At 39.2% G+C, this 27,125-nt stretch overlaps 2 protein-coding genes across 2 annotated transcripts; both read right to left on the reverse strand.

Annotated features, from left to right (window-relative positions):
- Positions 1 to 347: 347 nt before the first annotated feature.
- On the reverse strand, positions 348 to 17,790 carry LOC145905825 (Golgi apparatus protein 1-like). Its single transcript, XM_082993121.1, has 27 exons — positions 17,479 to 17,790; positions 17,023 to 17,203; positions 16,555 to 16,691; positions 16,273 to 16,302; positions 15,910 to 15,996; positions 15,308 to 15,444; positions 14,998 to 15,085; positions 14,527 to 14,715; positions 13,483 to 13,605; positions 12,874 to 13,012; positions 12,013 to 12,239; positions 11,255 to 11,376; positions 10,918 to 11,019; positions 10,385 to 10,571; positions 9,689 to 9,838; positions 8,840 to 8,995; positions 8,138 to 8,245; positions 7,639 to 7,727; positions 6,629 to 6,755; positions 6,050 to 6,214; positions 5,358 to 5,509; positions 4,574 to 4,784; positions 4,169 to 4,270; positions 3,682 to 3,780; positions 3,203 to 3,323; positions 2,739 to 2,833; positions 348 to 2,313 (listed from the first exon to the last, which is right to left on the reverse strand). Exons 1-27 carry the CDS (start codon positions 17,770 to 17,772, stop codon positions 2,152 to 2,154), a joined length of 3,780 nt encoding a protein of 1,259 aa, XP_082849247.1. The 5' UTR covers positions 17,773 to 17,790; the 3' UTR covers positions 348 to 2,151.
- A 6,129-nt stretch (positions 17,791 to 23,919) lies between these two features.
- On the reverse strand, positions 23,920 to 26,481 carry LOC145906615 (alpha-tectorin-like). The gene is made up of 10 exons (XM_082994073.1): positions 26,389 to 26,481; positions 26,266 to 26,302; positions 25,989 to 26,166; positions 25,718 to 25,875; positions 25,354 to 25,522; positions 25,088 to 25,167; positions 24,838 to 25,030; positions 24,644 to 24,754; positions 24,417 to 24,555; positions 23,920 to 24,275 (listed from the first exon to the last, which is right to left on the reverse strand). The coding sequence occupies exons 1-10, from the start codon at positions 26,447 to 26,449 to the stop codon at positions 24,139 to 24,141; spliced, it is 1,263 nt and encodes a 420-aa protein (XP_082850199.1). The 5' UTR covers positions 26,450 to 26,481; the 3' UTR covers positions 23,920 to 24,138.
- Positions 26,482 to 27,125: the final 644 nt, after the last annotated feature.

Below are 27,125 nucleotides of genomic sequence, written 5' to 3' on the forward strand. Positions count from 1 at the left end.
CTACCGCATCGGAAACTTTGGAACGTCGTTTTAAACAAAAACGTTTTTGGGTGACTATTTGATAATATCGCCACACAAAATCATTTTAGCGCAACCAACCAAACTGCAAACATTGCAGTTTTATATACTTGACCCCTGAAAATAGATAAGTGCAGAAAAAAAGTCAAATTTGCCTTCAATAGTAAAGGGATTAAATTGTACGTTTTTTACATAGTTCTAGAAAAAAGGTGATTTTAGAAGGTATTTTGTGTCACAACCCTACATAAAGTCTCTTGCACTTAATTTAAATCCCAAATACGACTAAAACCTGCCTGGCTAACTGCCTTGATTCACTAATAAAACAAAACTGCCGAAGGCCTGCAATGTATTCGAAGCCCGCGGAAAACCTGTGGCACGGGCGAAGTCCAATATTTCACCACATCTATCCGTGTCCATGGCAACATGAGAAACTATGACATTTCTTTACATAAATATGATACAGATACAAACAAATGACTAAAGTTTATACATGTAGGGCATGGACCCGAATGGCAAAATTACACAAATGCTAGCAATTATAAAGCATAAAGCCGGGGAAAATGCAAACGGCGCAGTGCCGTGTGATTTTTGTGTGTACTACTATGGGGGGCGCACCATACAATCACACGGATGATTTGCGAACATTTAAACAAGTACAGAAGTTCCAAATGTCCAGAAGGTAGGAATTAAAATTACCCAGTTTGGCCAGCGTTGATACGGAGATATCTTAACCGTTTAAGACAGAGGATTTCGACAAAGGAAAGGACAAAGGTTTCGACCGTAGAAATGTTTGTGTATGGAGCATTTTTTGACGGATGGAAGCGGTGCAAAATATACAAAACACATATACTTAACATTTGGCTGAAACATATTTCCCATTACAATTACATTGGGAAACAAGCCGTATATACAACGTACAACACAAACCTAGGCTATAATAACAGTTACAATATCTTTCACGGGGCGCATTGTCCAACAAACGCATTTTTACAGAAGCAACAGGCAATGCATTGCTTGTGCATTGACGCAATCCTAATCCTAAACTATACATTGCTGGGGGTGCTGCAAAACTGTTACAGTCCTAAAGTCATTATGGTTTCGACAACATTGATTCTCTACAAGTAAGAAGTAGGGAAAACCCCTTCAACGATATGCTTCGTTGCGGAATAAATCACAAATGGCAAATGAGCGGTGACAGTGCGTGTGTGAGTGCTGGTGTACTCCGTTGTTGCTGAAAGGATGCTATACAATCTCTATATATGAACTGGTCGTCATTGATGACGTAGGGTTATACTGCAGTGGAAGGCTCCAAATGGTATGTAGGCAAGGCACATAGAAAATGGGACTACATTGTAGCCGCTACAGTGCGCAAGGGCATTTGTACGTGTCAAAATCGAAGAATTTGCTTTTAGCGAAGCAGGGTTATCTAACCGCGATAATTCAAATGTGAAATATTTTGTATGAGGACAAAATCGCGTAAGACGTTACAACCCCCCAAGAAAAGTGCTGTTATGAAATGGTGATTTTTGTGAGCAATGCTCAGTGCTCGGTAACGAGAATCTACGGGGAAATCGTTGCGCTTTAGGCTTCGCGGCACACTTTATACAATACGCTGTAAGTTCGGCCTTTGATGTAAATGAGAAAGTAAGGGTCCATTTTAACCACAGTTGCTTCGTTCCAAAATGAGCGCATGGCAAAGAAACAAATTTGCTTCCGATATGTTACATAACTAACGAATGTCGCATTTTGACGCATTGTGAGAGTTATACAATAAACAATACAACATACATGCCAGAAGAAGGGGGGCCATATAAAATGATGTAGGTTGCTATGCAAGTTTGAAATTGTCCCACATCAAAACACAGAGTTCAATGCGAGCGCAAACTGAGTTTCTGGCGCAACCCTCGCAAAAGCATCCCGCAGAATGCACATAAAATTAAAGCGGTAAATTTCCATCAAAAGATACCCACAGCTACTACGAATGCAAAAATTAATTTCATAGGCTGGCGGAATTTAACAGTGCGCAAAAACGCGTAATTAGAAATCTGTTTCGTCGGCAGACCGAGCGGCGAACTAAATTCCGGACGATTTTCGGTGAAATTTCTCGACCGCGAGTTGGCGCTCGCGGGCAGGTCACCTGTTCTTGCGGTCGCGCACAACGCGTTTGGTGAATCGACCGCAAATGGTGCCCATGAATAGGACCCCAATGAACATGAGAGTAAGCATAGCGAGGAGGTAGCTGGAGTTGTCTGAATCGATAATCTTTTGAGATAAGTCACTCAATCCTTTGACATTCTGCAAGCAAAGGTACAGGAAATAAATGGGGAGTAAAATAAATAAAAGTAACAGCAGTTTGCAGCTAGGATTTAGAATATGCGGGGAGTTTTTGTTTGCGTTTTGGAATGGCGACCAACCAAAACGGCATTGCGACAACCGTACACACACGATTTATTGCGGCAGGTTGGCTCGAAAAATTATTCAGTGCATAATTTTTAATTCGTGAAATGCCCTATAGTGTTGTCCGAGGTATAATTTAAGGGCCACAGAAACTTTTTGCACGCCAACAAAAGAGAAAAATGCAACATTTTAATACGGCCAAATATCTCCTTTTTCAGTAATGTCCAAGATAAATACTTTAAAGGAAAACCAGATGTAAAAATACTTTAAAGGAAAACGAGATGTAAAAATACTTTAAAGGTAAACCACACATAGGAACTTACCGCTTGATATGAGCTCCACATTTTTTGCCTCGCTTCCAACTCCTCTTTGCATTCCGGTAGCAAATATTCGACGTTTTTCACCAGGCAACTAATAACTGTATGGAAGGAGATAGGGTAGCATTGTAAGCATAGGACGATTATATCGTTATTCAAGTTATTGTTAAGGTTTGAATTTCGAAATCACGCCGGCCTTCAATTAGGAAACGTTTCTTACTTAGATATTTATGCAGATATTCAAATCACAGATGCTTTAACGCATGACCGTTTAGTTGGTATTTACTATCAATATCAATGTAAGACAAGTTGCATGAAATTTAGCTTTTATTACAAATTTACAAAGTATATAGCGGTTTTACAAGCTCTTCCTTCCACTACTATGATTTTGTGGCCGCTAGCCAGTATGATTATTGCATGAAATTTAGGTTTTATTGCAAATTTACGAAGTATAGCGACTTTGCATATACCTCTTCCTTCTCCAACTACGATTTTGCGGCAGTATGAGTCGATATCGCTCGTGCAAGCTTGCTGTAAAACCGGATCGGCCTGAACGTCAGTTCGCCCAGCGTCGATCATTGTAGCGATTTCCTGTAGAAAATCTTTTGTTATTAAGAAAAGAAGGCATTTTTGTCCTTTACACCAGTGCTTCCCAACCAGTGGGTCGCGAAGCATTTCTAAATGTTACAGTTTTCTATTAGATCACGAAATTATTGCATTATTATTACATAACATTCGTTTGGTCATATCTCATTGTGGGTCGCACAATAAAACTTGCATTAAAAGTGCGTCGCGAACTGAAAAAGGTTGGGTAGCATTACAAATCAGATACTGTTACTGGTTTAATTGGACGCTTATTATGTTTGGAAAGAGGCACTCCTGTCTTTTGTCACAAAATATCGACCATATTCTCAGGGTTAAACGAAACAAGTTGCGAAATACGTCATACCATTGCACATTGGTGCTGGTTTATTTTCCCCTCAGCGAAAGAGATTTTCAGACATTCAACCACCTTTTCAGGCACCACCTCGTCACAATGATCCTTAATCTGCAACCAAAACGATACAAATGCACATTTGATGCGCCAGTTCGACAAGATACTGGGAAAACGTATTGAGATATCAATGTATCGGCCACAAATCACACATTGAACTTAAACAGTTGCGCAATAGTTGCGTCATGTGAGTCCTAAATATGTGTTGAGTCTTGAAAAGATAATTGCACGTTCTAAAACACAGATACGCTAATTGCGATGTTGACAACAAGTTTGGTCAAACGTTTTTTGCACCATCAGTATACATGACAAATTAAAATCAAAAGACCCTAACTCGAATTAACAGTATTATACGATAACTATATTGAGAATAAGGGGCATTTTTTTACAATGAACCAAACAAACAAAACCGGTTAAAAGATGTGACTGTTGTTAGGCTTACAGCGTGGAGGCAATGAAGGGTAAGCGCCGGGTCGAGTCGGTAATCTTTTTCTTCTTCAGCGATCACTTGGACCATGTGAGATGCGCATTTCGGTGACAAACCCTGTTGAAAAGACCACGGCCATGATGTTGTTGTACGTTGAACAGTTTGTGAAACAAACGGATTTACGCATAAGCAATGGAGCCAATAATGTTTTTTATAGTGAGCAGCAGATGGCCACTGTTTTGCCCTGATAGTCACCACAAAGTGGAAGTCTTGGGTCATTTTTGCTGATAAGTTTAAACTTTTCTTCAATAACTCAACCATTCTTGCAGATTTCCGCGAAACAAACGTTAGTGAAACTGTCGGCGTAACCAAAACAGCTTTCAAAACAAAAGTGCATCCAACCAGCTCACAAAAACTTACCTTTTTGCGTCCTGCCTTTGCCATGTGCTGTTTCAAGCAGTCGTACATCAACCCATGTGGGTCCACGCCTTTCTCGTGGTCCTGGCGTGCAACTTGCTTTTCATCCTGACAAAATTTGTCCATGTCCATCCGACAAGCTTCTACGAGGTCGGGATTTAATTCTATGTCCAAGAAAATCTCTTTTTCCCGTTTGAAAAGAACTTCCTTGCACCTGTCATGTACACATGGCATGTATTACTACCAGGTGGCATGTGTGTTAAATGTGTCACGTGGCAGCTGTACGGCGGTGGACGAGGCCCTGAGGTTTTGCTTACAGGTTTGACTTGAAATAAATTTATGATTCAAAGGAAATGAAAGCAAAGCATTATATTAAATTCAGTGACAGGTTTGTATTCAAAACGATTAAGTAACCACGTGGTAGCGTATACAGCCTGTCAAATTCACTTACACTAAACTTTCGCAATTGTGTTTTTCCTGTGATTTTATATGGATTGTAGGACGTACAACAAGACAAAACAACTACAAATTCAAACGTACAAGGGGGTTTCGCAGTTTCAAGCAATAAATTTCTCCTCTGTAAACCCCAGCGTTCTTTCAATTATTCAACACATGACACTGATTTATAATTAACTAATTTTTTTAACAAAAAGTTACCACAAAACGATACAAGAAAACGAGTGGGCAGATTTATCGTTCACCCTAAATACATCTTTTGCCTGTTTTTCACAATACTATACAGTCTTAAAGGCCACGTCCTGTTATAATCATGTTATTCCCAACTTACGGGGGGTCGAGGTTGCGCTTGTTGGTAACCAGACAACTGATCAAACTGTTGGTGTCGCCATTCTGCAAGGCGGTCATGCAATAAGCCTTGATTCCCTTCTTACATTTCCGCATCAAATTAAAATCCAAGTTCTCGTTGTCAGCCTCTTCTTTCTGTAGAAAATTTGATGTTTTTGAATTAAATGTTGTTTTTGTTGTTGTTTTTTGTTGTTGTTGTTGTTATTGTGTCGTAACAAACACTTTTCGCTGCAGTGATTGTCTCGCTTACATTTCAAAGTTACGTGCTTATTAGGGACCCCGCAATTCAGATATTGTTGTCTCTAATTGTGACACAATGTTTTTGAAACAAAGGCCCCGCGTTTCTTAGCACGGGTCATGTTGTTAGCAACAGTTGCCAGGCGTAAGAATGAAGGCGGAAAGTCTGTAGCCGCCGTAATTGGTCTAACTACGGTCATTTATAATTATGAGGCGTCTGTTACTTTGGAACTACTTTTAGGACTTTTCGGAACACGTATTGTTCAAAATATCCCTGTATGCTTTCTATGTGTTTAAGTCGAAGTTAAAAACGGTATATATTATGTTAGTGCTATAGTCAACAGCTGAGCCAAAACGTGTTTTCATGCTACAACAACGTTGAACATATAAATTCGACAATGGTCTATACCACCAACCACGGGCGGTTTAGTAACTTACCTGGAATACGTGTATTTGCTTTCTGCAGTCATTGGACAAGTCTTTGTAATGCTCTCGCAGGCATTCGAGCCCATTTGCCTTGCCCGGTTTCACATCCGCACAGAATTGCTTAAAGTCCGTCAAACAACTCTTGTGCACGCCAGGGTTCAAATTGATGTTTTCATGCTACGAAAATAGGGGTTTTCCGATTAGATGAATAACGGTCACCAGCAGCACTAGCGAGACCTTATGATTGGACACAGTACATGCATTGATGTCTGTAACTCAACAACGCTATTCTGGAATTGTATGGGACTTTTTTGCCAGTTCGAACAGCTTATGGCTGTGTCGAGGTGAGAAGGGTAAAATAAAACTATATAAAAAAGGCGTTTTTGTAATTTTATGTTGTGCAGCCAATTCTTACTTTTATTAAGCTTGTTAAAGTTGAAAAAACACTATGGCCATGCCACAATCATAACAGAACATTTTCAATTTGGAGACCGGCAATTTGTGAACAATATTTGTATGGTTTTGTCTTTTGCGGTTTCTCGTCCAGCAACAGTTTACGTTACGCGATCAAGGATGTCGAAGACAGTTTACCTTTTCTTGTTGCAGTTCAAGGTTTTCGACTGTAAGTTGCTCTCTGCACTTCTTGGAGACTTGCTGGCCGGCTCCGTGTAATTTGTTGTCCCTTACGTTTTTGCTCAAACACATAATCACGTCCGGCCTGTGGAAACGGTAATATGTGGTTGTAGAACCAAAAACTCCAACACGAATTTTTCCAACTGTTACTTGTACATTTTTTTATAAAGCATGAAAAGGCATAGGTGCGAAAAAATTGGGGAGTGGATTACACAGATTAGAAAAGCCAAAGCTAATATGCTGATCATTATGAGCAAACGTTTCGAACACTGTTGTGCTCATCATCAGTGCTTTGAACTAACTGACTGCGTGATTTAATAGCTTTGGTTTCTCCATTCCGTATTGTGCATGCTATTGTCATGTAATACCCAATGCCAGAATGTGGCCGAATGCTTTGTTGTAATAAACAGAAAGCCAAAGCCAATATGTTAATCATTATAGGCAAACGTTTCGAACACTGCTGCGTGCTCATCATTAGAGCTGACTGACGGCCATGGAATGGTATTTTGCCGGATTAGGGAACATGCAACGCTTTAAAACTACATTAAATTTTACAGAAAATCGCGACGACGCACAAGGCACAAAACAAAGAAATTACTTTTCATATGTTTACAACTGCTGGAATTTAATGAGAGCTGCAGACAGGGTGGGTACACGCACTGTTTCGACCTGTAAGGTCTCATCAGTGCAGCTGTTGATTGTGCGTGTATACACCCTGTCTGCAGCTCTCATTGATTATTATGGCTCTTTTGCGCATATGCTAGAATTTAATTTTTTTAAATAATCAGTCTTTTTTACACAATGTCACACCAGAAAAGTTTAGACTGGTGCGTATTATTACGTAACTTGAAGAGTAATAAGTACTTGAAATTTGCGTGCAGGAATTGAACGGAATTGCCAGAAAGATCGGAAAAATCTCACACGTGTCTACCTTTCGTCGAAGGGCAAGTTGAACAATGAACACTTACTTGGACTTGGGAGTTCTGCAAAGTGTCTCAACGTCCCGTTTGCACGCTTTGAGAAACTTGTAGCTGAATTGGTAATCTTTCATTTCAATCTGCACAAAAATAAACACTGATTTTGCTTCTTACCGTTGCAACCACGCACCTATATGTATATTGTAGTGCAGAAGCGAGAAAACGTCGACTTGCCAGCCCGAAATTATTAAGATTTTGACAGGCAGGCCAATGGGCCACAAATTTGATAAAGAGGCGTTAGCAGCATTTCGATTCATAAACCAGCCTATTTGCAATATTTAATTGCGTAACGGAATAGCCAACGAATATGTACAAAAATTACATCAAACCAAAGTATGAACCATTTTCTGAAAGGACTTTAATTTCTATAATTCCCGGAGGCCAGATTGAAAGACCCAACGAGACAAAATTATCCCGTGCGCCGCAGTTTTCTGTTGTACTGCTGTGAAGTACACATGATAGGGTAAGTCCCTGGAATAGTTTCGCTCACCAGTTGAAAGTGGAGAATGCCGGCGGCGCACTTGTCGCTTTCCATGTCGTTTTTATGCTGTATCAAGCACTCCATAACCTTGCCCTCATCCTCACTCTGCAGCACATCCTGAAAAAAATAAATATGTATTTCAATCAATCTTCCCGGCACTGTTCCGTCACAATTAAACGTGCATTTTTATTCACCGACGTGTCGCCTGCCATTCTTCAACTACGCAGAAACACAATAATATGTATGTTGTCCATTTATACCATAACCACGGGGTCGGTCCTATAGGAAAGCGGTTGCCTGCGGGTAATTTACCAATAAACAGTAACACAATCCGATTTGACCTTTTGGAGGTCAACAAATATCACGCAGTTTGTAGATATTATACAATACACATCTTGTCTTTTTCGAAGCCAACTGTTTTGTACAAACCGGAAAACGTTTGAGATATAACCGAAATCGACACCGGTATCGTCTGGTAATCATACACCTTACAAAATATCTCGTGCGTTTATAAGGTATCACATTACAGGTGCAACAATACCTTGATGCAAGACGCTAAAGTCAAATACAGAGATTATGAATGAATCGTACGAGCTCTGAAGGTTCAGGGTAAACAAAGCGATTAAAAAACAACTTTCACTGCGCCTACAATAAACCTACCGAACATTTCAGAAAAACAACTGTTTTTTAACTGGAAAATTGAGGCTTCACCTTGCAGTATTTCTGCAGCATGGGTTCACATGCGGCAATGAGAATGTTTTCCAAGCTACCGGCGTCTTCGGATTCGAGGCTGGTCAGTTTCTGTATTTCGTCCCGGCAACCGGAGTCCGTGAGGTTTTCATAGTGATCTTGCAGGCAGATCAGCTCCTGTGGGAAAGAATAATATTTGTATATAACCAGGGTTACGATCAGATTCGAATCTCCTATCTATGCTGGCACATCTCTAGCAGACAGTGACACTGTTTCGACTTATAGTCGTGACCAACCACAGCCTTTGGGGATTTGTATCTGGTTTAATATCAACGGCCATTTGTGGATTGACGGCCATTGATAATATGTACTTACTGCATAACACAGTGAGGGGATGCTAAATAAGGGAAGCGGTTTTTGGCGTTTTACGTGGAGCAGATTGGATAAACACAATGAGTTTTTACTTTAAGATGTAGCCATTTTGCCAATGTTGTGCACAAGACTTGGTGTCAGGTTGTTGTTTTACTGAAGTTTGTGACGAAGATGCTTTGAGAAACGCAACATCTGAGCAATTGTGTTTCTACTTTTCTTACAGAATCCAAATATTCTGCTTAGGTTTGGCCTGTCTCTATATTCTCCGCATAACATTCACCATTATTAACCCCAACCTCCTTCCATATAATTTGTGATATCACATGTATTCAGGAACACAACTCACGGATTTCCTCATAATTCTGAGTATAAAGGGACTGGCCCATATTGTTATTAACACTGTCATGTTTAAAAGAAGACGTTTCGGCAAAAACTTATGACATCGTGTATTTACTTGTAAGAGTTGTACAACTTTACTCAGATATTATACACCCTCACCTTTCCACGCTCAGCAATGTCATCAGAACAGAATTTCCCCAGCGAAGTCCGGCATTTTTTTTCCAGTTCGGGGTTGAGGTGGAAGTCGAGTGCTCGTTCCTTCAGTATTCGGTGAACTTGTTCCTCACAACCTGGCGATATTTTAGGATCCTGGTAGAGAAAAATGTTTTAGGGTCACGCACGTGTTTCGTTGGAAACGTTAAACGCAGTGACACATAACTTCGAACTGAAGTAAGCCACGTGAGTAGGTTTAAAGATGGAAGAGTGCAGGGTTTAGCTAGAAGTGAAGCAACGTTGGCGTTATCACGGCTTTACGAATTTATCGTTTACTCCTATTTGAAAAAGATGCTGATGATGCTTAAGATAAGGGAAATCGATTTTTCCGAATAAACGGACTTAATTAGAGGCTAGTTGCTTCAAAAGATTAAGTACAGTAATTTGCTGCTGCAGAGAAGAAAACAATGCCTAAACCAGGGTAACAAATCAGTATTTGCCTGACAATATGTAAGTGGCAAACACAAAAACGTAACTTATATTCAGTGCTAGTCACAGACGTTAGAGGCCAAAAAATCATGTTAACCATTTTTAACTTTAATAAACAGATCGAAAATAGTCATCGGTACACATGATACTTGTATACAGGTATGGTTCATAACACCCTTATTGAAGCAATACAATAATTTGATATCATAATACCGTTTCCTGAAAAGTCAGTGGATCCACGTGTCTATGTAGACACGAAAGCACAAGATTAAAGGGCATAGCTTCTTCTACGTCAGAGTCTTCATCTTCACCACCACCGGCACCAACCATATTGCGTTGGTCTGAGTGACACAACCTCTTCATGTCCTTCTTGCATTTTTTGTGAAAAACAGGGTCCACGCTGCACAAAGCAAGTTCATTCATTGGGTCAGTAAGGTTCACAGGCTTCGCAGCCAAGGCATTGCAGCCAAGCTGGATCAGCCACTTTTCCCGACTTTTGGGTCAGTAAGTTTATTTAATTCTCAGTCTAATTATTCTAATTATTGATGTTTTTTAGCTATGACAGCAACTGAAGATACCCACAGAGCGAAATATATTTTTCTTAGTTATGCCATAGTCTGATCCTCATATTTAGGGGCTTTCTGTTCGTACCTAGTAAATATGTAATAATTGTAAAGATAATGTTAGTTGGACTCTAGGACAAAATAAAATAATGACAGGTCATGATAATATGCATGGGACAGTACCTGAAGTCGCGACTGATGAAGTATTGCAGCTCCAGAAGGTGTTTTTCACATTCAGAGTTCATCTGCGGAGTGTACAGATTTTCCATCAGACAGGACAGAACCCTAGAAAATGAGGGAATAGTTTAGACACAACTTCATAAGTTATTTGTAGATCCATATGCCTATTATATATAAATCAGTATTATTTGCCTAACAAGGTGTACATGGCAATCACAAAAATGTCACTTATTGCAATGTTTGATAAGTAAAGCAGCTTGGTGCCAGCGAAATAGCCATGCAAAGAATAACCCTATCTACATCCCTCTTGAACATTAATGGTTCATTTGCTTAAACATACATTGGGTCGCCCTCTTTGTGTTCGTTGCAAGCTGTTGAGATGAGGTGACTGCATGCTCGCGACAAGACTTTGTCCATCTTGTAATCAGCAGCCACTTCTGTCTCCTTAATTATGTCCATAATCTGCATTAAAAGAAAGAACATTAATATGTTACACAACAACAAAAATATTAGAAAAACTTCTTTGCTTGGTGGTAACATGGGATTAAGCATTTTGAGCACAATCGTAAAAGAGTCAGTTATACAAAACACAGATAAATTAGCAAACATGGTGTTACAGAACAAGTTGCACACCAATCTTTTTTAGAAGCACTTTTAGCCTGGTGGCAATTTTAGGTAAGTCATTTGAGCACAATCACAAAGCAAACTCAATTGTGCAGATTTGGATAAAACGCCAAAGACAAATAACTACACCATTAGCCGATAGCACTGTAAAAGCGTGTGCAAATAAACTAGTTATTCACTTCTTTATGTAAAACCCACCAACTAAACATTTACCAACTGGATTAAAAATAATCATAATGAACTTCGGTGATTTCTGTATTTAAAACTTCACAGCTACCAGCATGAAAAATGTGAGGTATTCTGTTTGCTATTGTGAATATAGAGAATATTTGTCAAAATTATGCAGGGCCAATAAAATGGAGTTGGTTAAAAACAACAACACAGTGAACATAATTTTATGAATCGATAAGCATAAGTCAGCAATGTATTGCCTTCAAATATATTTTGGGTAAAAATTAACAACGGATGTCTTACAGCATTTGAACATTTGTCGCTTAGAGCGGGTATGTTGCTTTTGTCTGGTGGCTGTTCAGCAAGACCCATAAGGCAATGAAGAGTTTCTTGTTTCTCGATCTCTCCGGAGCAACTTTTGTGTATTTCCGCGGCACAGTTGTGTGTGACCTCGGCCGAAAGTTCGTAGTTTTCGATCATCATGTGCCGAAAGTCTATGAGCTGGTTTTCGCACTTTGACGACAAAATCTCTGCAAATTGGTAGCAACATAAGTTGTGGAAACAATTTCACACTTTGATGTGGAAGGGAAAGGTGGGTGGCAGGCCCGTTGTTAACATTATTTCATTGATGATAAATGCCTTGTTTTAAACTGTATGAAAATGTACGAGTGCACTAGGGAAGAACTCAACGCTCCAAAACTTACAATTCAAAAACATAAGTATACCCCATATACGCAGCAATTTTGGAAAAATTGCATGAACATGTTTAATAGTTAACATAAACGTTAGTTTTGTGTAGACACATAATCTAATGCCTAGACTCTTGATTCTCAACTATTTTGATCCATACCACAAATATATCGTATGGCTTATGGCCCACCACCAGGTCCAGCCCACAAAACCTATTCAAATGGTTGTGGGTCCCATTGAAAATGTCTTTGTGGACCACTGCTGGATCATGTCCCACAGTTTGCAAACTGACCCAGACCTATTAGCGCAAACAACAAGACTAACAGTTTGCAATTTCAGCCAAAGAAGAACATTGCAGAGCCGAAAACAATCGGTCAAAACAAACAGCATCTGATTTCAGGATACTTTTCGAGTAACAACAAAGCAAGTTGTGCAATGGAACAAAGTTTAAAACTGTTTTAAATATTCACACACCTCCTTGTAGTTTCTTTTCCTCTAAGCAAAGCAGTACAGTGGAAAGACCAATGATGTCTTTTTGGTCATTTGCGTTGTGTTCTACTGTACAGTGTCTCGATATCTCCTGAGCGCATCCATTTTGCAAACTGTAGCTTGCCTAAAATCGACATTTATCTTAAGTCTGTCGAAATTTTTACATTCCAAGAAGAATATTTCAAATTCTTGCTGTTTGCAAGCACAAGCCATAAATTTGGTGCAGTGTATTTGCATGTGAATGATAGAAAAAACATCTGGGTATTGATGTTTGGGGAATGGCTACAATGAAACAGCAAAAAAAAGTCATAAGGTAAGCTTACAACAGCATAATTATAAACAAAAACCACCTCCAGGCAAGTAATTTTAGCCGCTCTCATCCACACGAAAGTGCCTGCCATGCCTTAGGCCCAAAACAGACAACAATCAGGGCAAAAATAGCATTTTCAGGCCATGACTTTTAATAATGTACAAAAAGAACCTCATTAAGACATGCATTGTGGCTTGGTTCCAAAAAAAATTATGAATTCTAGTTTGTAAAAGACACGTATGCAGAAACATACATAACAAGGACAGAAAAAGGCTAAATATCACCTTGTAATCTTGAGATACCAGTTTCTGTCGCAATGTAATGGCCTCCCTACAATCGCTCGTCATGTCAGCGTTGAATTTGTGGTTTAACAAACATCTGTAAATCCTTCCCTCACCGGCAACCTCCTGTAAATTTGTTGTTGAACCCATTGGATATATATAACTGGTATCAATATTTCTAGATCTTTAGTGTACTTGTAGGTAGTGCGTTAAGCGAGTTTCTGTTTGTTGCTTTAACACGCACAAAACTTTTAGATAAGGCTTCAGAACAGAAAGCTTCAGAAACAGTTAAATACTTGTTGATCTCATTTTGGGCATTTGCACAGTAAAGACAATCCTTCACGTATTCAAATGCAACTTCTAAATTATTAAAATTTATTACAACTGGTAAATATTTAACATAAAATTTATGTATTTGTCAATAATAATAATAGGTTAAACCCATAACCCAGCTATAAGCTAGAATCTACTAATTGTAAACCATTTTCGATTAAATCACTTTGCCGTGTTCCTAAAAACTTTTCCATGTTTTTACCTTAACAACAGAAATGGAATTCTAAGTAACATGTTCGCAGTCAACACTACACAGTTTGACAAAATATTTGTTAGTTATCACAAAGTGTGTGTTTATTAATCTGCCCAGGACAATCCACACAATTATAACTATAGAGTATACAGGACCTAAGAATACCAAGCAGAGAATAGGATATTAAGGAAATGCCTAGTGTGACAGATTATTCAACCAGCAGGCAGTTATCCTATTCGTTGGTGGCCCATTTGCATCTGATTAAATATTTATATTTTTGGCGTTTTCATTAGGGTTTCAGAGTGGACTATGGTGTACATACACCTAAATGTAAAATTACAAACTTCATGAAGATTTTAATGTTAACTTTGTACTGATATAATGCAACATCTTCAAAGGGCTTTTACGGGAGCTAAGCATCAATTTTGCCTTGTTTTAACGTTATTTTTTTCTCCAAATGTGGATCAATATTAGTTATGTGGCATGCAAACATTTTACTTAAAAAAGATATATATACTTACATGGTCACACAAGCGATCACGCTCATTTCGGCACTTGAAATAAAGGTTTCTGTCCAAGTTGTAATCGTCAGCAGACAATTCACCAATCCGAGTTATTTGCTTGCGGCATTTGCTATCCAGCGGCTTACCGTCGGCAAAGACACCTTCCAGACAAGCTATCACCGCCCCTTGTGATGTGTGCGTTGCATCCTTAAGATGAAACAAATCCCGCGTCGAAAAAAATTCATCGAATAACAACATCAATATTAGGAATTAATTAAATTTTCACAAAACATTGGCTAAATGCTTTGAATAAACAGTACATACAATGAAATTTGGACAAAGCAGTTTAGGATTAGCGAGTATTTGCTTCCAGGTTTATTGAAATAAATAACACAGTTACACTTTTTTACAGCCTTGATGTAAAATAAAAGTTTGCAGAAAATTTAACATAATTCTCAATATCCAGAGAAATACATTTGTTTTTTGTACCTCCACTAGTTCACCATTTCCTCCAACCCTTCCACAGCGATTGGCAATAATATCCATCTTACAATCACCGATGAAATTACAAATCAATCTGAAGAGAGACACAAATATTCATAACTATTTACTAACCCACGCACACAACAGCAGCAGCAAATGTTCAAGTCGGAATAAGTTTGGATATTGGCACTGCTTTTTTAACCAAAAGCGATGTCCGTACAATGCTAGTTAAACTCATGAAAATGGCAATGTTTAAAGGTGCCTGTTTTTTTACAGAGAAACCTAAAACTTGACTGTGACTTCTACATTGACAAACCGGAAATCGCTGTAAATGATGCTGGAAATCTTTTTCAGGAATGAGGCACAGGTCGTGACTTTGATTTGTTCTCTGTGCTCCAACAGACATGGAATCAATTTTCCACTTCCGTCAGATTCTTTTTCACAATCAGAGAACTGAAAATAAAATTTATTTTTTTGTTAAACCAGTATTAAAAAAACAGGTTTTACACAGCAAGTAGCAATTTAACAGACTTTAATGATGCAAGAATGGATACAATAGTTTTGGCATGCAAGCAAGGCACTTTGGGTGCTTTCAAAAATCATACTGACCATGATCTTAAGTAAAGCTGGTAAAGCATATGGAAAATAGGATCATTTTATGTAAAGTTTATGGGATTTAAAGGGAAGTTTTCTCCTTTGCCTTCGGGAAGGTAAGTCTTGATTAATGAACACTTTATTTAAATACTTCTGGAAATTGCATGGCCATGATTAACCTAGGTTCATTTACAAACACTTTGTTTCCTTAACTGAAAACTTTTTTGTGAAAGGGTAAATATAGCAAGCTGGGCAAGTGTTAGCACACCTGTTCAAAGGTTAGACATCACATGTAAGGGAGTAACCGCAAAAAATGGATCTTACCATACTGAGGCCTTGTCTGCACATTTGCCTCGCAATAGAATCAAACTTTGGATTGGTTGTGACGTTAAGTTTGTAGTGCCACACCAACTGCAAAGAAATGGAGACATTTAAGGCATTGACAGCAATTTTTTACAATATAAAAAATATTCTTCAAACTGTTATAACTAACAACAACAAAAAAAGCATCAAATTGGATCTGTTAAAAATAAAATAGGGCTATATATTAGCACAGGCAAGCACAGGTTTGTTTATGTTTCTAATGTCAGCTTGACAAATCACCAACAGAGAAACAGACAACAAATGACCATAAATGACTTTGTGAGCTATCCATAATCTTACAATACAAAAAACAACAACACTTACACTGTGACAATCATCCGATAGCTCATCATCCTGAAACAAAAAAATTACTTGTTGAGGAATACAGCATCTTAATTTATCTCCATGTTGTAACACACTAATTTTGCAAACATAGCCGTTAAAAAACTGAACAACGTACAGTGAAACATTTGCAAATTTCTCAATTTTTTTTAATATTTACCCTGTTTGGGAACCCATCAACAGCTAAAATGTGGTAAAAGAGTAATTGTATTCAAAAAACCTTGTCACTAATTACCACACAATATTTTTTACACACACACACACCTCAAACTCTCTTTCATTCAAACAAGTTAAGATGTCTATGTTGTTGGACAATTTCATTCCTTCACAAATCCGACCAATGTCTTCAGAGCACTCTTTGGTAAAAGCAATTGTGGCAGCACTGTTAATGTACCGCGAACCTATAAATAAAACAACGCTCACATTTTACAATCAGGCTCTGCAAGAATTGCAACAGAGGAAGTATAGGCAAGTTTAAGGCCATGTGTTTCCAATCAAGTATATCAATTTTGTGACAACATCAAACCTGTTTCATATATAGCACACATTTCTTGTCATATTTGGGTAGTTGCTACCTCTATACTATGATACTGGATATTTATATGCATTTCCACAAATATTAGTGAAAAAGTTACTCTGTGATGTACACCATACTTCAGTGGCACGGATCAAACAAAGTATCAAAAACATTGCAAAGGGTAATAAAATGCCCAACAAAGGCACTGCATGTACCTGGTTTTATGTTTTTTTGGGCAGCACCAGGCTGTACAGGAATCCCTCTTGCCTGATTTTGTGCTACATTGGGAATAAATTTTGGCTGCACATTTCCTACATTAGGAAGAGCATTGCCATTTTCCACCACGGCATTGTGTGCTAGAACTGCTTGATTGGGTCCCACATTTTGCTGCTGATTCTACAAAGCAGTATAACTAGTTTTGTAAAATTTCCAAAATTATATTTGGACGTTGGTGTAAGTTAGTATTTGCGCACCATTAAAGAAATATTAAAAATACAAACATGGCGTTCTGAAGTACAATGGGTTATAAATTATACCCAACTATCCAACTACAGTTTTTTTTGGCAAAAAAACAAAAATCTTACACTTTACAATGCATGTGAGCCTAATTTCAATTCAGCACTTGTTAGTTAAAATGCATTACCGACTCAGGTCGATAGGGGATGATTTACCTGGTTATTGAACTGATTTCCTTGTCCAATAGGCTGTTGGAGTTTGTTTTGTTTTAAATCTAACTGTCCCTGCTGTACTGGCAATCTGTGCTGTTGTTGTTGTTGTTGCTGTTGTTTGTTTAACTGTGAATTGTCACCTTTGCCTACTTGCTGAGGATATTTGTTCACATTTCTTTGCAAATCTTCTTTGGAATTTCTTTGGACATGCTGAATGGGATCTTGGGCAAGGCCAAAGGAAAAAAGTAGACTCAAATGTAAGAACTTTGCAACCAACCAAAAACTAATAGTTGTCATTTCTATACTACAATTCTAAGAACTAAAAAAGGACATACTTATGTTAGCTTGTGCAGTAATAACCCAGATTTGAAACAACATTTGCTAGAAGTGTTGGACCATCTTTGATGCAACTGCACAGCAGAAATCCAGCAATACTTCAAAGAAACATTTGGACACACTTTCAAGTATTGTTACTTTTTAACATGTTAAATTACAAAAAAATAACATAGAAACGTTTTGGACACACTTTCAAGTATTGTTACTTTTTAACATGTTAAATTAAATTACAAATCGATCCATTCATGATTCCCGTAGCAACGTTTTTTATACCATCCGCAAAAGCCAAAATATACCAACTGCATTATCGCGACCAAAGGAACAAGGACCGCACAGACTAATGAAAGCAACTCTGATTTTATTAACGACGTGGCCTTCGCATCGGCTGCTATTACATATTGGCCTCACACATGATATTACGCTACGTTTGGATTAGTGGGAAATTTTTGTCTAATACCCTCGGCGTGGAAACTCCAGAAAGTGCAACAGAAGTAGGCCAATTCATGTTACATGCAAAATACAAGAGAAACAAGTGATCTAACATGCTTGCATCGCATGCATGGTTTACATGTCTGGGCTCTCGGCGCAATATATTTTGAAGAATTTGTTGCTTTTTTGTTTATTTATTCCGCTTAAAAAGTTTCACGGTTTTACACCCAGGGGCCACCTCCACGCAGGCACTGTTGGTGTGACGTCACTTAAGCATTATCATTATCGCGGGGTTTCTTAACCGCTCGATATGTTTGAGAGATAATTTCCAGGCAATTCAAGCCAGGACTTTCTCACTGACAAGTGTTGCACCAGAGATTACTCGACTGGTTGCATTTTTATTTTGAAGCTGTCTGGATGGTGATGTGGATTTGCGGAAAAAATGTGCGTGTGAGTCCAAGTCTGGAAAACATGTCCCCTGTTTAAAATGGGTAATAGCCTACCAGCTTTCACAGGGTAAAAAAAAAAACCAAACGTAAAGGAACAAGGCCCAACACAAACCAAATCCCCATAAAAACGTGTCAAGAAAAGATCATTGATACAAACCAAACTTGTGTCTATCCACAGAGCATATCACAACGAAAGTACCGAAAATAACAAAATAAATTGGGCAATTTTACAATCTTTTGTCTAATGGTTACCATGAAATAAATTTATGAAAAAATATGAATGTGTCATATCTATGCCACACAAAGCCGGAATTAGGTGCGTTTATTGACGCATTATTTCCATATTCGAAACTACATCAAAGATAATACTGTTTCTTTATCTTTCCCGTGTTTTATCATCACCGTGTTTTTATTTTATTTTTTTCCTGTGTCCTTATCTTTTCCCTGGTTTCTCAACGCTTCCACCCGTTGCATGTGGCAGGTTTTTAGTTGTGTAAAGGGCGTGTTGTGAGGTAGTGGAGAGCCTTTACTTTATTTTATTTGAACCTAATTCTTAATTTGCTTTTTTTATAGACACTGATGATGCTTTTAACGAAGCGAAATATATATATGTCTAATTAAAGAAGACTGAAAGATTTTAACCTGAAACGAAAGTTTCCTAGACAGATGTTACATCAAAGATAATTATCTTTTAAGAGAAGCAAACAAACAATTTTGGAAACCTGGAAGAGTAACCGAAGAAGCACAAACCCCGAAGTGCAAAAACAGAGAAACAAGGCACAAATCCCGCTGTGATAAAACAAGCAAGGGATCAAATCCCGCTGTAGTAGAGCTCATGGCCCCATATACCAAGTAGAAAATCCGATGGGGGTTCGTTGCAAGGCAGTTTTTTGCCCCAGTAACACCCACGGAAACTGGACACTATGCTTTTTATCAATTCAAAAGCACAAATTACATGGAAAGTGCTTTTTATTAGTAGACGAGAACGTTTCAAGTGCACAAAACAGAGCATAATCAAATTTCATTTTAAGTGCTTCTTTAGGAGGATTTTAACATTGAAAACGAAGAGCCGGAAAGATACGCACAAAAACACAAGAAAAAAACAAGGCGCATGTTTAATGCCATCCGTTCCCGAGTATAGTTTCGTCAACTTTTTGACTGTTCACTTTCTTGTGAAAAGCGCCTAGACGGCCTGGAAGACGTTCTTGCCCTTGTCGCTTCGTCTGCAGCTCATCGTGATGAGGACTGTGGCAAAGATGGCCGCCAAAAGGAGGACCATCAAACCGACCACCTTCGTGGCGTCAACGTACAGCATGTTTTCTAAAACAAACACAACAATCATCGTTTCAAATACTTGTCAACATTACTTTCTATTGCAGCCACAACTGAAAAAGTATAGTAAATTCTATTGGGAAAATTTCGATTTGCTTAACTGTACAAAGATCAAAGGTGAAAAGTTGTATTTTACCGTGCTGCTCAACAGCGAGATCGACGCGGATTTCATCCACGCAGCTTCTTGCGTTGTCGGCAAGTGATCGGCCGATTCCACACGAGCAAACAGCTCCATTCCCGTGCATGGTGCAAATCTCGTCACATCCACCGTTGTCCTGTCATTTAAAACCATTTAGTTTGCATTGGTTCCAACTTTACAAAAGTATCTATTCGTGAGCCAATATTATAAATCTTTGCGCTCACCAAATCACAAGTTCTCTGTTTGGGTTTCATGATAATCGGACCGTAGGTGAGCGTTTGAGTATTTCTGTCGTCTTCGTCATTTATTGACCTTTTCGCTACCGTTTTGCATGCCTGCGATGAAAACATTTAAAATTACTCACAAGCAATATGACTTCCACACGAACTCTTAGTTTTAGACTGGAATTGTTACTTACAGCGTCTTTAGTACATGCTTCTGATGCTGTGTCGCAGGCACGAGCTGTGCAATGAATGTAGACTGGAACTGGACCGTCTCTGGTATCGGCATAGGCGAAGGACATGAAATTGAATTCTGCGTTTTGGCCTTCACCTTGCATGGTAATTGCTGCAACACCGGCTGGGTCCGAGGCCTCACCCTTCTCCGCACAACTGTTAAAAGAAAAGTGATCAATATTTCGGTTGACAAGTTGTCGGAACAAAATGGACAAATGGAGCGGGGGTGTCGAACTGGCGGCCCGTTACCATGCGCCAATTTTCTGTGGCCCGTGTCCAATAAATGTGTAGTTCTTACAAGTTAACAAGTTATGCGATTATATCACTGAAGGTGCAACATTTTAATCCGTAGCAATAAAGGCCCCAATCACATAAATATATTCCGACAGTCCTGAATTGTAGAAGGTGCTGTTCATAATGACAATAGCCACGAGTTCTACTTACAACGCTGTGATGAACTCGTAAGCACCGTGGGCGGGGTTTGCGCTAGGGTCGCTAGATTCCGAGGCGAAGCAAGTTTTGACCTTTGAAAACATTAACAAGTTAATCGCAGCACTATTGGTAACATTTAAAAATATACCATCTTTTTAAATTCGACCGGTACCGTGGTTCTTGAATTAAATATCAAAATTTATATAAACAGAGTTGATTCGAACACCTCGAGCATTCATCCAAAGCAAGTGGATTTTAAACGTACGAACCTGTGCCGTCAAATCTCCAAGAGTTGTTACGTCCAAGCTGATTCTACCGTATATGCGGTCGGGAATTTCGACAGGAGTAGACCCGACGGAAGTACCTCCGGGGGAGTCCGAGTACAGATCAAAGGAGAAAGCAAACTGACCAAGGGCAGTGGTTGCGAATTGTGAAACTCTGTAAGCGGCAGAACATGAACATTTCCACAAATAAAGCAAAACAAGTAACTCATTAGGCGGATAAATATGTGATTAAGAAGTACTGTTTTTTCCAACAAAAATTGTGCCAATTTACACTGCTGTATAAATTTATGCGCCAAAATTTCGAAACATCGATAAAATACATTTGCCAATCAAGTACTTATAGCACACCTACCCGATAGTTGGTTGAAAGCTGGCAAAGACGGTGGCTGTTGCTTCATAATTACAACTGAATTCAATATAAGCTTCTGCATAGCGGGCCGCGACACCGAAGTCAGCATCCGGAATAACTTTCCACAATCTCCAGGTGTGGGTTATTGTGTCACCAACTTGCTAAAAGTAATTTCAAAAGTGTCACCTCCTTACACATGGAAAACTATTACCGATTATCTTTAAACTTTTAAGATTGTTTGGTAAAAATAAAACGTGTCCACTTACATTAATTACAGGGTTACACAAGGTACGGCCGAAACTTAACGCGAACAATGCATTAGCCATGATGCAAGCTGGTGTGTGAGTTCCGAAATCTCCAGCCGTTATACGAGCGGTATTGATGGCCAAAGTCGTGCCGGGAAACGAAGCGTAACTCAGTTGAGTTTGGTCCGCTGCTGTCACACTGCAACAAAAACATATCGTGTGCATTGGTTAAGACAAACCACCGACAAAGGTTGTTTGCAAAGTAGACATATGTTTTCGTTGGTGTTCTGTCATCGTTGCTCAAACATTTTCCTCGCAAAACGTTGGATAATTACAAAGAAATTACTCACGTAATGTCGACCGAATCAACTCCACACGTAACATCCACTGAAATACAAATTAAACAATATTTGATGCGTGCAGTTTGCACATTTGTCAGTCACAAATGAATAACAGTTGCAGTAAAAACGATAAAGCAGTTTTAAAATCTACGAGTAGCATTCACTTACGTGATTCTGTTGTTGCCCACAAGACGGCCAAACATACGACGATGTAACGAAAATTCATCCTCCAATCAGTTCCAGTTGTTTATTCGAAGAAGATATTTGCTCGTAGTTTCTTCGGGTGTAACAGGCTGTGTACAGCAGACGAATATATAATACCCTGCGCCTTTTTTTGCGCGATTTCCGGTGATGCAATAAGAATTGGGACAACGCATTTTTTCTGTGCCTCTTGTATATGCATGCACACCACCAGCCGCGTGGTGCCGGTAATACCTACAGTAGCTACGTAGCAACCATTTAGCGGACGATTTGTACCATCTCATACCAAGAAAAAGACCCGATTGGAATTCGTCGCCAGAATAATCACAATCCGGGTGTGGTAAAAATATGTTCGCACTTAATTCCGCAAAGTGTTCCTGATGGAAAGATATTTTTTTGGTATTGAAACACAAAAGTCAAATCTCCTGCTTTGTCTTCAGTTTTGATTTAGGACACGAGCAAATGTTTTTGACTAATCACTGGGATTTGGGGCTTCAGCTTTTCGTCGTAAAACAAACAACAGTATTTTTTTACGAACAGTTTAACGACATCTCAGTTACCTTGTCCGCCCAACATTTCTTCATTTTGAACAATGAATTTCTCTACTTGTGCGGTCCGGTTGCACCCCCCTCTCTTGGAGGTTTTTGGGTAAGGGTGGTGAGCGTTGTCAGCTATTCTTCGAACGCAAGATCGATAAATTATTACGATTTTTGCATTATATAACAAACAGGCAATATGGTGTAGCCAGCGAACACAGTGGGTTGTCCTTGTGTACGTGGAAAACAGGTCACGAATATAAACAGTTCCAATATTACATTTTTCATGTTAATATTGCACTGTGTTCGCTACACTGGCAAGCGAGAGGACCTGTGAAGGATTCATGTATTAGGATTTACGTTCCAAATCGTCATTGCTGTCCTATTATGACCTCACAGTTGTACATTACTGTGACACAGAGAGCAGAAAAATTTTGGTTTAGCGGTGGATGTATATTATTTCGATATATGGTCATTTTATGATATAACAAGAAGCACAGAAATAAATGTTCGGTAAATAGGTTTTCAGAACAAACTACCGGAACACGAGCACAATTGCTTTCTTAATATCGGGATCATTGTCCTCCCCAACAATTTACTCGGGTCTCAGACTCTCAGTCACTGATGGTCTTGCTATATATACTGTGGGGGGCAGCTGTTACTATTAGATTGGTCATAAAACTAGGCCTTAGGTCACCAATCTTTGGCTCGCGGGTGGTTTTAACTTTGTGCTGTTTGTAATGGGAAAATAAAACAAAACAAAGCTGTGTAGAAAATTTACCGGAAATTTCTGACGCAAGTGAAAGTTGCTTCTTTGCAGTGCGTCCGGTTTGACCGACAAAGGCTTCAACTTTCGTATTTTTTACTCGCATTTTGACAAAAAATAATTCACTGAAAAGAGGAATTTTATTGGCATTCACCGATGAAACCAAACCAGCGAAAGTATGAATTACTTGAAAGGAACCAACAGCAAAAATCGACAAGTAAGTGCTCACATAAAAGTCATTGGGCGAAATATAGTACAGAGGCGGGAAAAATAAAACACAATTTGAAACATAAATTCACATACAAGCGTTCCTATCCGACTCCGAGTATAATTTTGTTCATTTTCAACTTCTCTTTTCTATTGAAGCGCTTAGACGGCCTGGAAGACGTTCTTTCCCTTGTCGCTTCGTCTACAGCTCATCGTGATGAGGACTGTGGCAAAGATGGCCGCCAAAAGGAGGACCATCAAACCGACCACCTTCGTGGCGTCAACGTACAGCATGTTTTCTACAACAAACACAGCATTCATTGTTTTGAATACTTGTGAACATTACTTTCTATTGTAGCCACAACCGAAAAAGTAGTCAACATAGAAAATTTCGATTTGCTTGACTGTACAAAGACCAAAGGTGAAAAGTTGTATTTTACCGTGCTGCTCAACAGCGAGATCGACGCGGATTTCATCCACGCAGCTTCTTGCGTTGTCGGCAAGTGATCGGCCGATTTCGCACGAGCAAACAGCTCCATTCCCGTGCATTGTGCAAATCTCGTCACATCCACCGTTGTCCTGTCATTTAAAACCATTTATTTTGTGTTTGTGCCAACTTTACAAAAGTATCTATTCGTGATCCAATATTATAAATCTTTGCGCTCACCAAATCACAAATTCTCTGTTTGGGTTTCATGATAATCGGACCGTAGGTGAGCGTTTGGGTATTTTCGTCATCTTCGTCGTCAATCGACCGTTTCGCTACCGTTTTGCATGCCTGCGATTAGAACATTCAAAATTACTCACAAACAATATGAACTCCACACCAACTTTTAGTTTCATACTGGAATTGTTACTTACATCGTCTCTGGGGCAGGTATCTGTTGCTACGTCGCAGGCACGAGCTTTGCAATGAATGTAGACCATAACTGGATCGTCTCTTGCATTTGCAAAGGTAAAAGACATGAAATCAAACTCTGCGTTTTGTCCTTGACCTTGCATGGTAATTTCCACCACACCACTCGGGTCGCCGGGCACACCGTTTTGGGCACAGCTGCAAAAGAAATAAGTGCATTGATAAAAACGTATTGATAAACATTTCGCAACTTACAAATTGTCGATGAATATGTAATCACCAGCTGTGGGGATGACAGATGGATCTGGACTCTCTGAGGCGAAGCAGGATTTGACCTATGAGGAGGAGGGTCAACGGTCTTTTAAACGCACGATTGAATTCAACAAAAGGGAAAATATTTTTTAAATTTCTGGTAAATTTGAAATCAGTAGTTGTACAGTAAATGCTCTATATTAATTACACATGCGCAAATTAAAGGTAAACCGTCGAGCATTTACCAAACGAAATTTGAAACGACGAACCTGTGCTGTTAATCCACCAATTGTGGTTACTTCAAGATGGATTTGACCATATATGCGATCGGGAACTTGGATGTAGTTTGACCCAATAATCGTCGTGTGGGCAGCTTCCTCATATAAATTAAACGTAAAAGTGAATCGTCCGGTGGCAGTCGTCCAGAATTTTGATAGTCTGCAAGCAACAAAGCACTCGTATTCATATGGCGGGAAATCGGCCGATCGGTCAGGTCGGTCGACCCATGTACCAAGTAGGAAAAAAACATATCGGTATTCTTTGCCAGGCTAACCTGGGAATGAATCCCGGCGAGGACAAAAACTTATATTGATAGCAGCCGTTGACACGTCAAAAAAAACACTTGGAATCTACCCGATAGTTGGCATGAAGCTGGCCGAGACCATTTGAGTTGCATTGTAGCAGCAAGTGAAGTCTATGCATGCCTGTGCGAATCGCGCTACGACATCGAACGAGGCTGCGGGAACCACGACCCACAACCTCCAGTGGTAATATATTTGGTCGTCGACTTGCTGCAAGAAAATATAAGTTTAATATATAGTTCGGGATGGATTTTAGCAATCAAGGATTTATTGACAATTTCAACAATTACAACGCGTTGAACGGGGGGAAAAGTAAAACGTACATTGATAGTTGGGTCGCATTTTGTACGACCAAAGGTATACCCAAGCACTCCATTGCCAGCTTTGCATTCGGCCGGGTGATCCCCGTAAGCTGAATCAGTAACACGGTCCCAATTTATAGCGGTTCTTGTGTCGGCCAATGCATCGTAATTCAAGTCAATTTTGTCATCAGCCGTTATGCTGCAACATAAACATTTTAATTTGCGGGAATCCTTAGCCAACGAAGTAAATGCATGCGTTTGGAAATTCCAAACCGTCCGAACCAAACGAAACACTTACGTTACAGTAATTGTATCAGCTCCACAGACCACATCCACTGAAATACAAATTAGACAACATATATTGAATCACTAACATAGCGAATTGAAACAACGAGACTTTTATCACCGAAAATTTACTTACGTGCCATGACCTTTGCAAACAAAATGGAGAAGGCAAGGAGTAGAATAAATTCGGACCGCATTCTTCAACCGTTGTCTTCCTTAATCAGTCCACCAGTACAATGTCAAGCAACAGGCTGCAAAGCCCTGCAATAAGTAGACCTGACCATGAGGTTGCATCCGGCGTTTAACGTCAACTCTTCCACGAAATGCATTTTTTTCCCTTTGAGTGTGTTGTTGTTGCTGGTGCTGCTGGTGCTGCTGGTGCATTGAAGTACACATGATCCCCTGATTATTTAAATGAGCGAGGACCTGCAAGATTGTTGCAAACTCTTGATTTTTTCTTTGTTTTGCAAAAACAACGGTCTGATTATGCAACACCACAAGGACAAGAGGAATGTCAATGCCAAAGCAAAATTTCTGCGTGCTCATTCAAAAACCCAGTTTCAAGTCAACTAGAGAACACAAGCTCGGGTTGTAGCATGTTTTTCTATGGAAAGGTCTGCGCACTAATTAGAACAGGGGCGGCATCCTGACGCCGCTTACCAACCTTTGCGCGCACACCCAAATATGCACGACCGCCACATAATATCAATATAGGAGTTTTGATTGGTAAATTCACATGAAATTTTCTGGTATTTTTGCACTTTTAACTTTTCTTTCAGACGCGACACATTGTCTGACTTACGGTTGGAGTATGAACTCGTACATTACCTGGCGTGATATGAAACATCACTTCGCGTGTCAAACTTAACATGC

Source organism: Ascidia mentula, chromosome 6, assembly GCF_947561715.1.
Source record: "Ascidia mentula chromosome 6, kaAscMent1.1, whole genome shotgun sequence".
NCBI classification, from domain to species: Eukaryota; Metazoa; Chordata; class Ascidiacea; order Phlebobranchia; family Ascidiidae; genus Ascidia; species Ascidia mentula.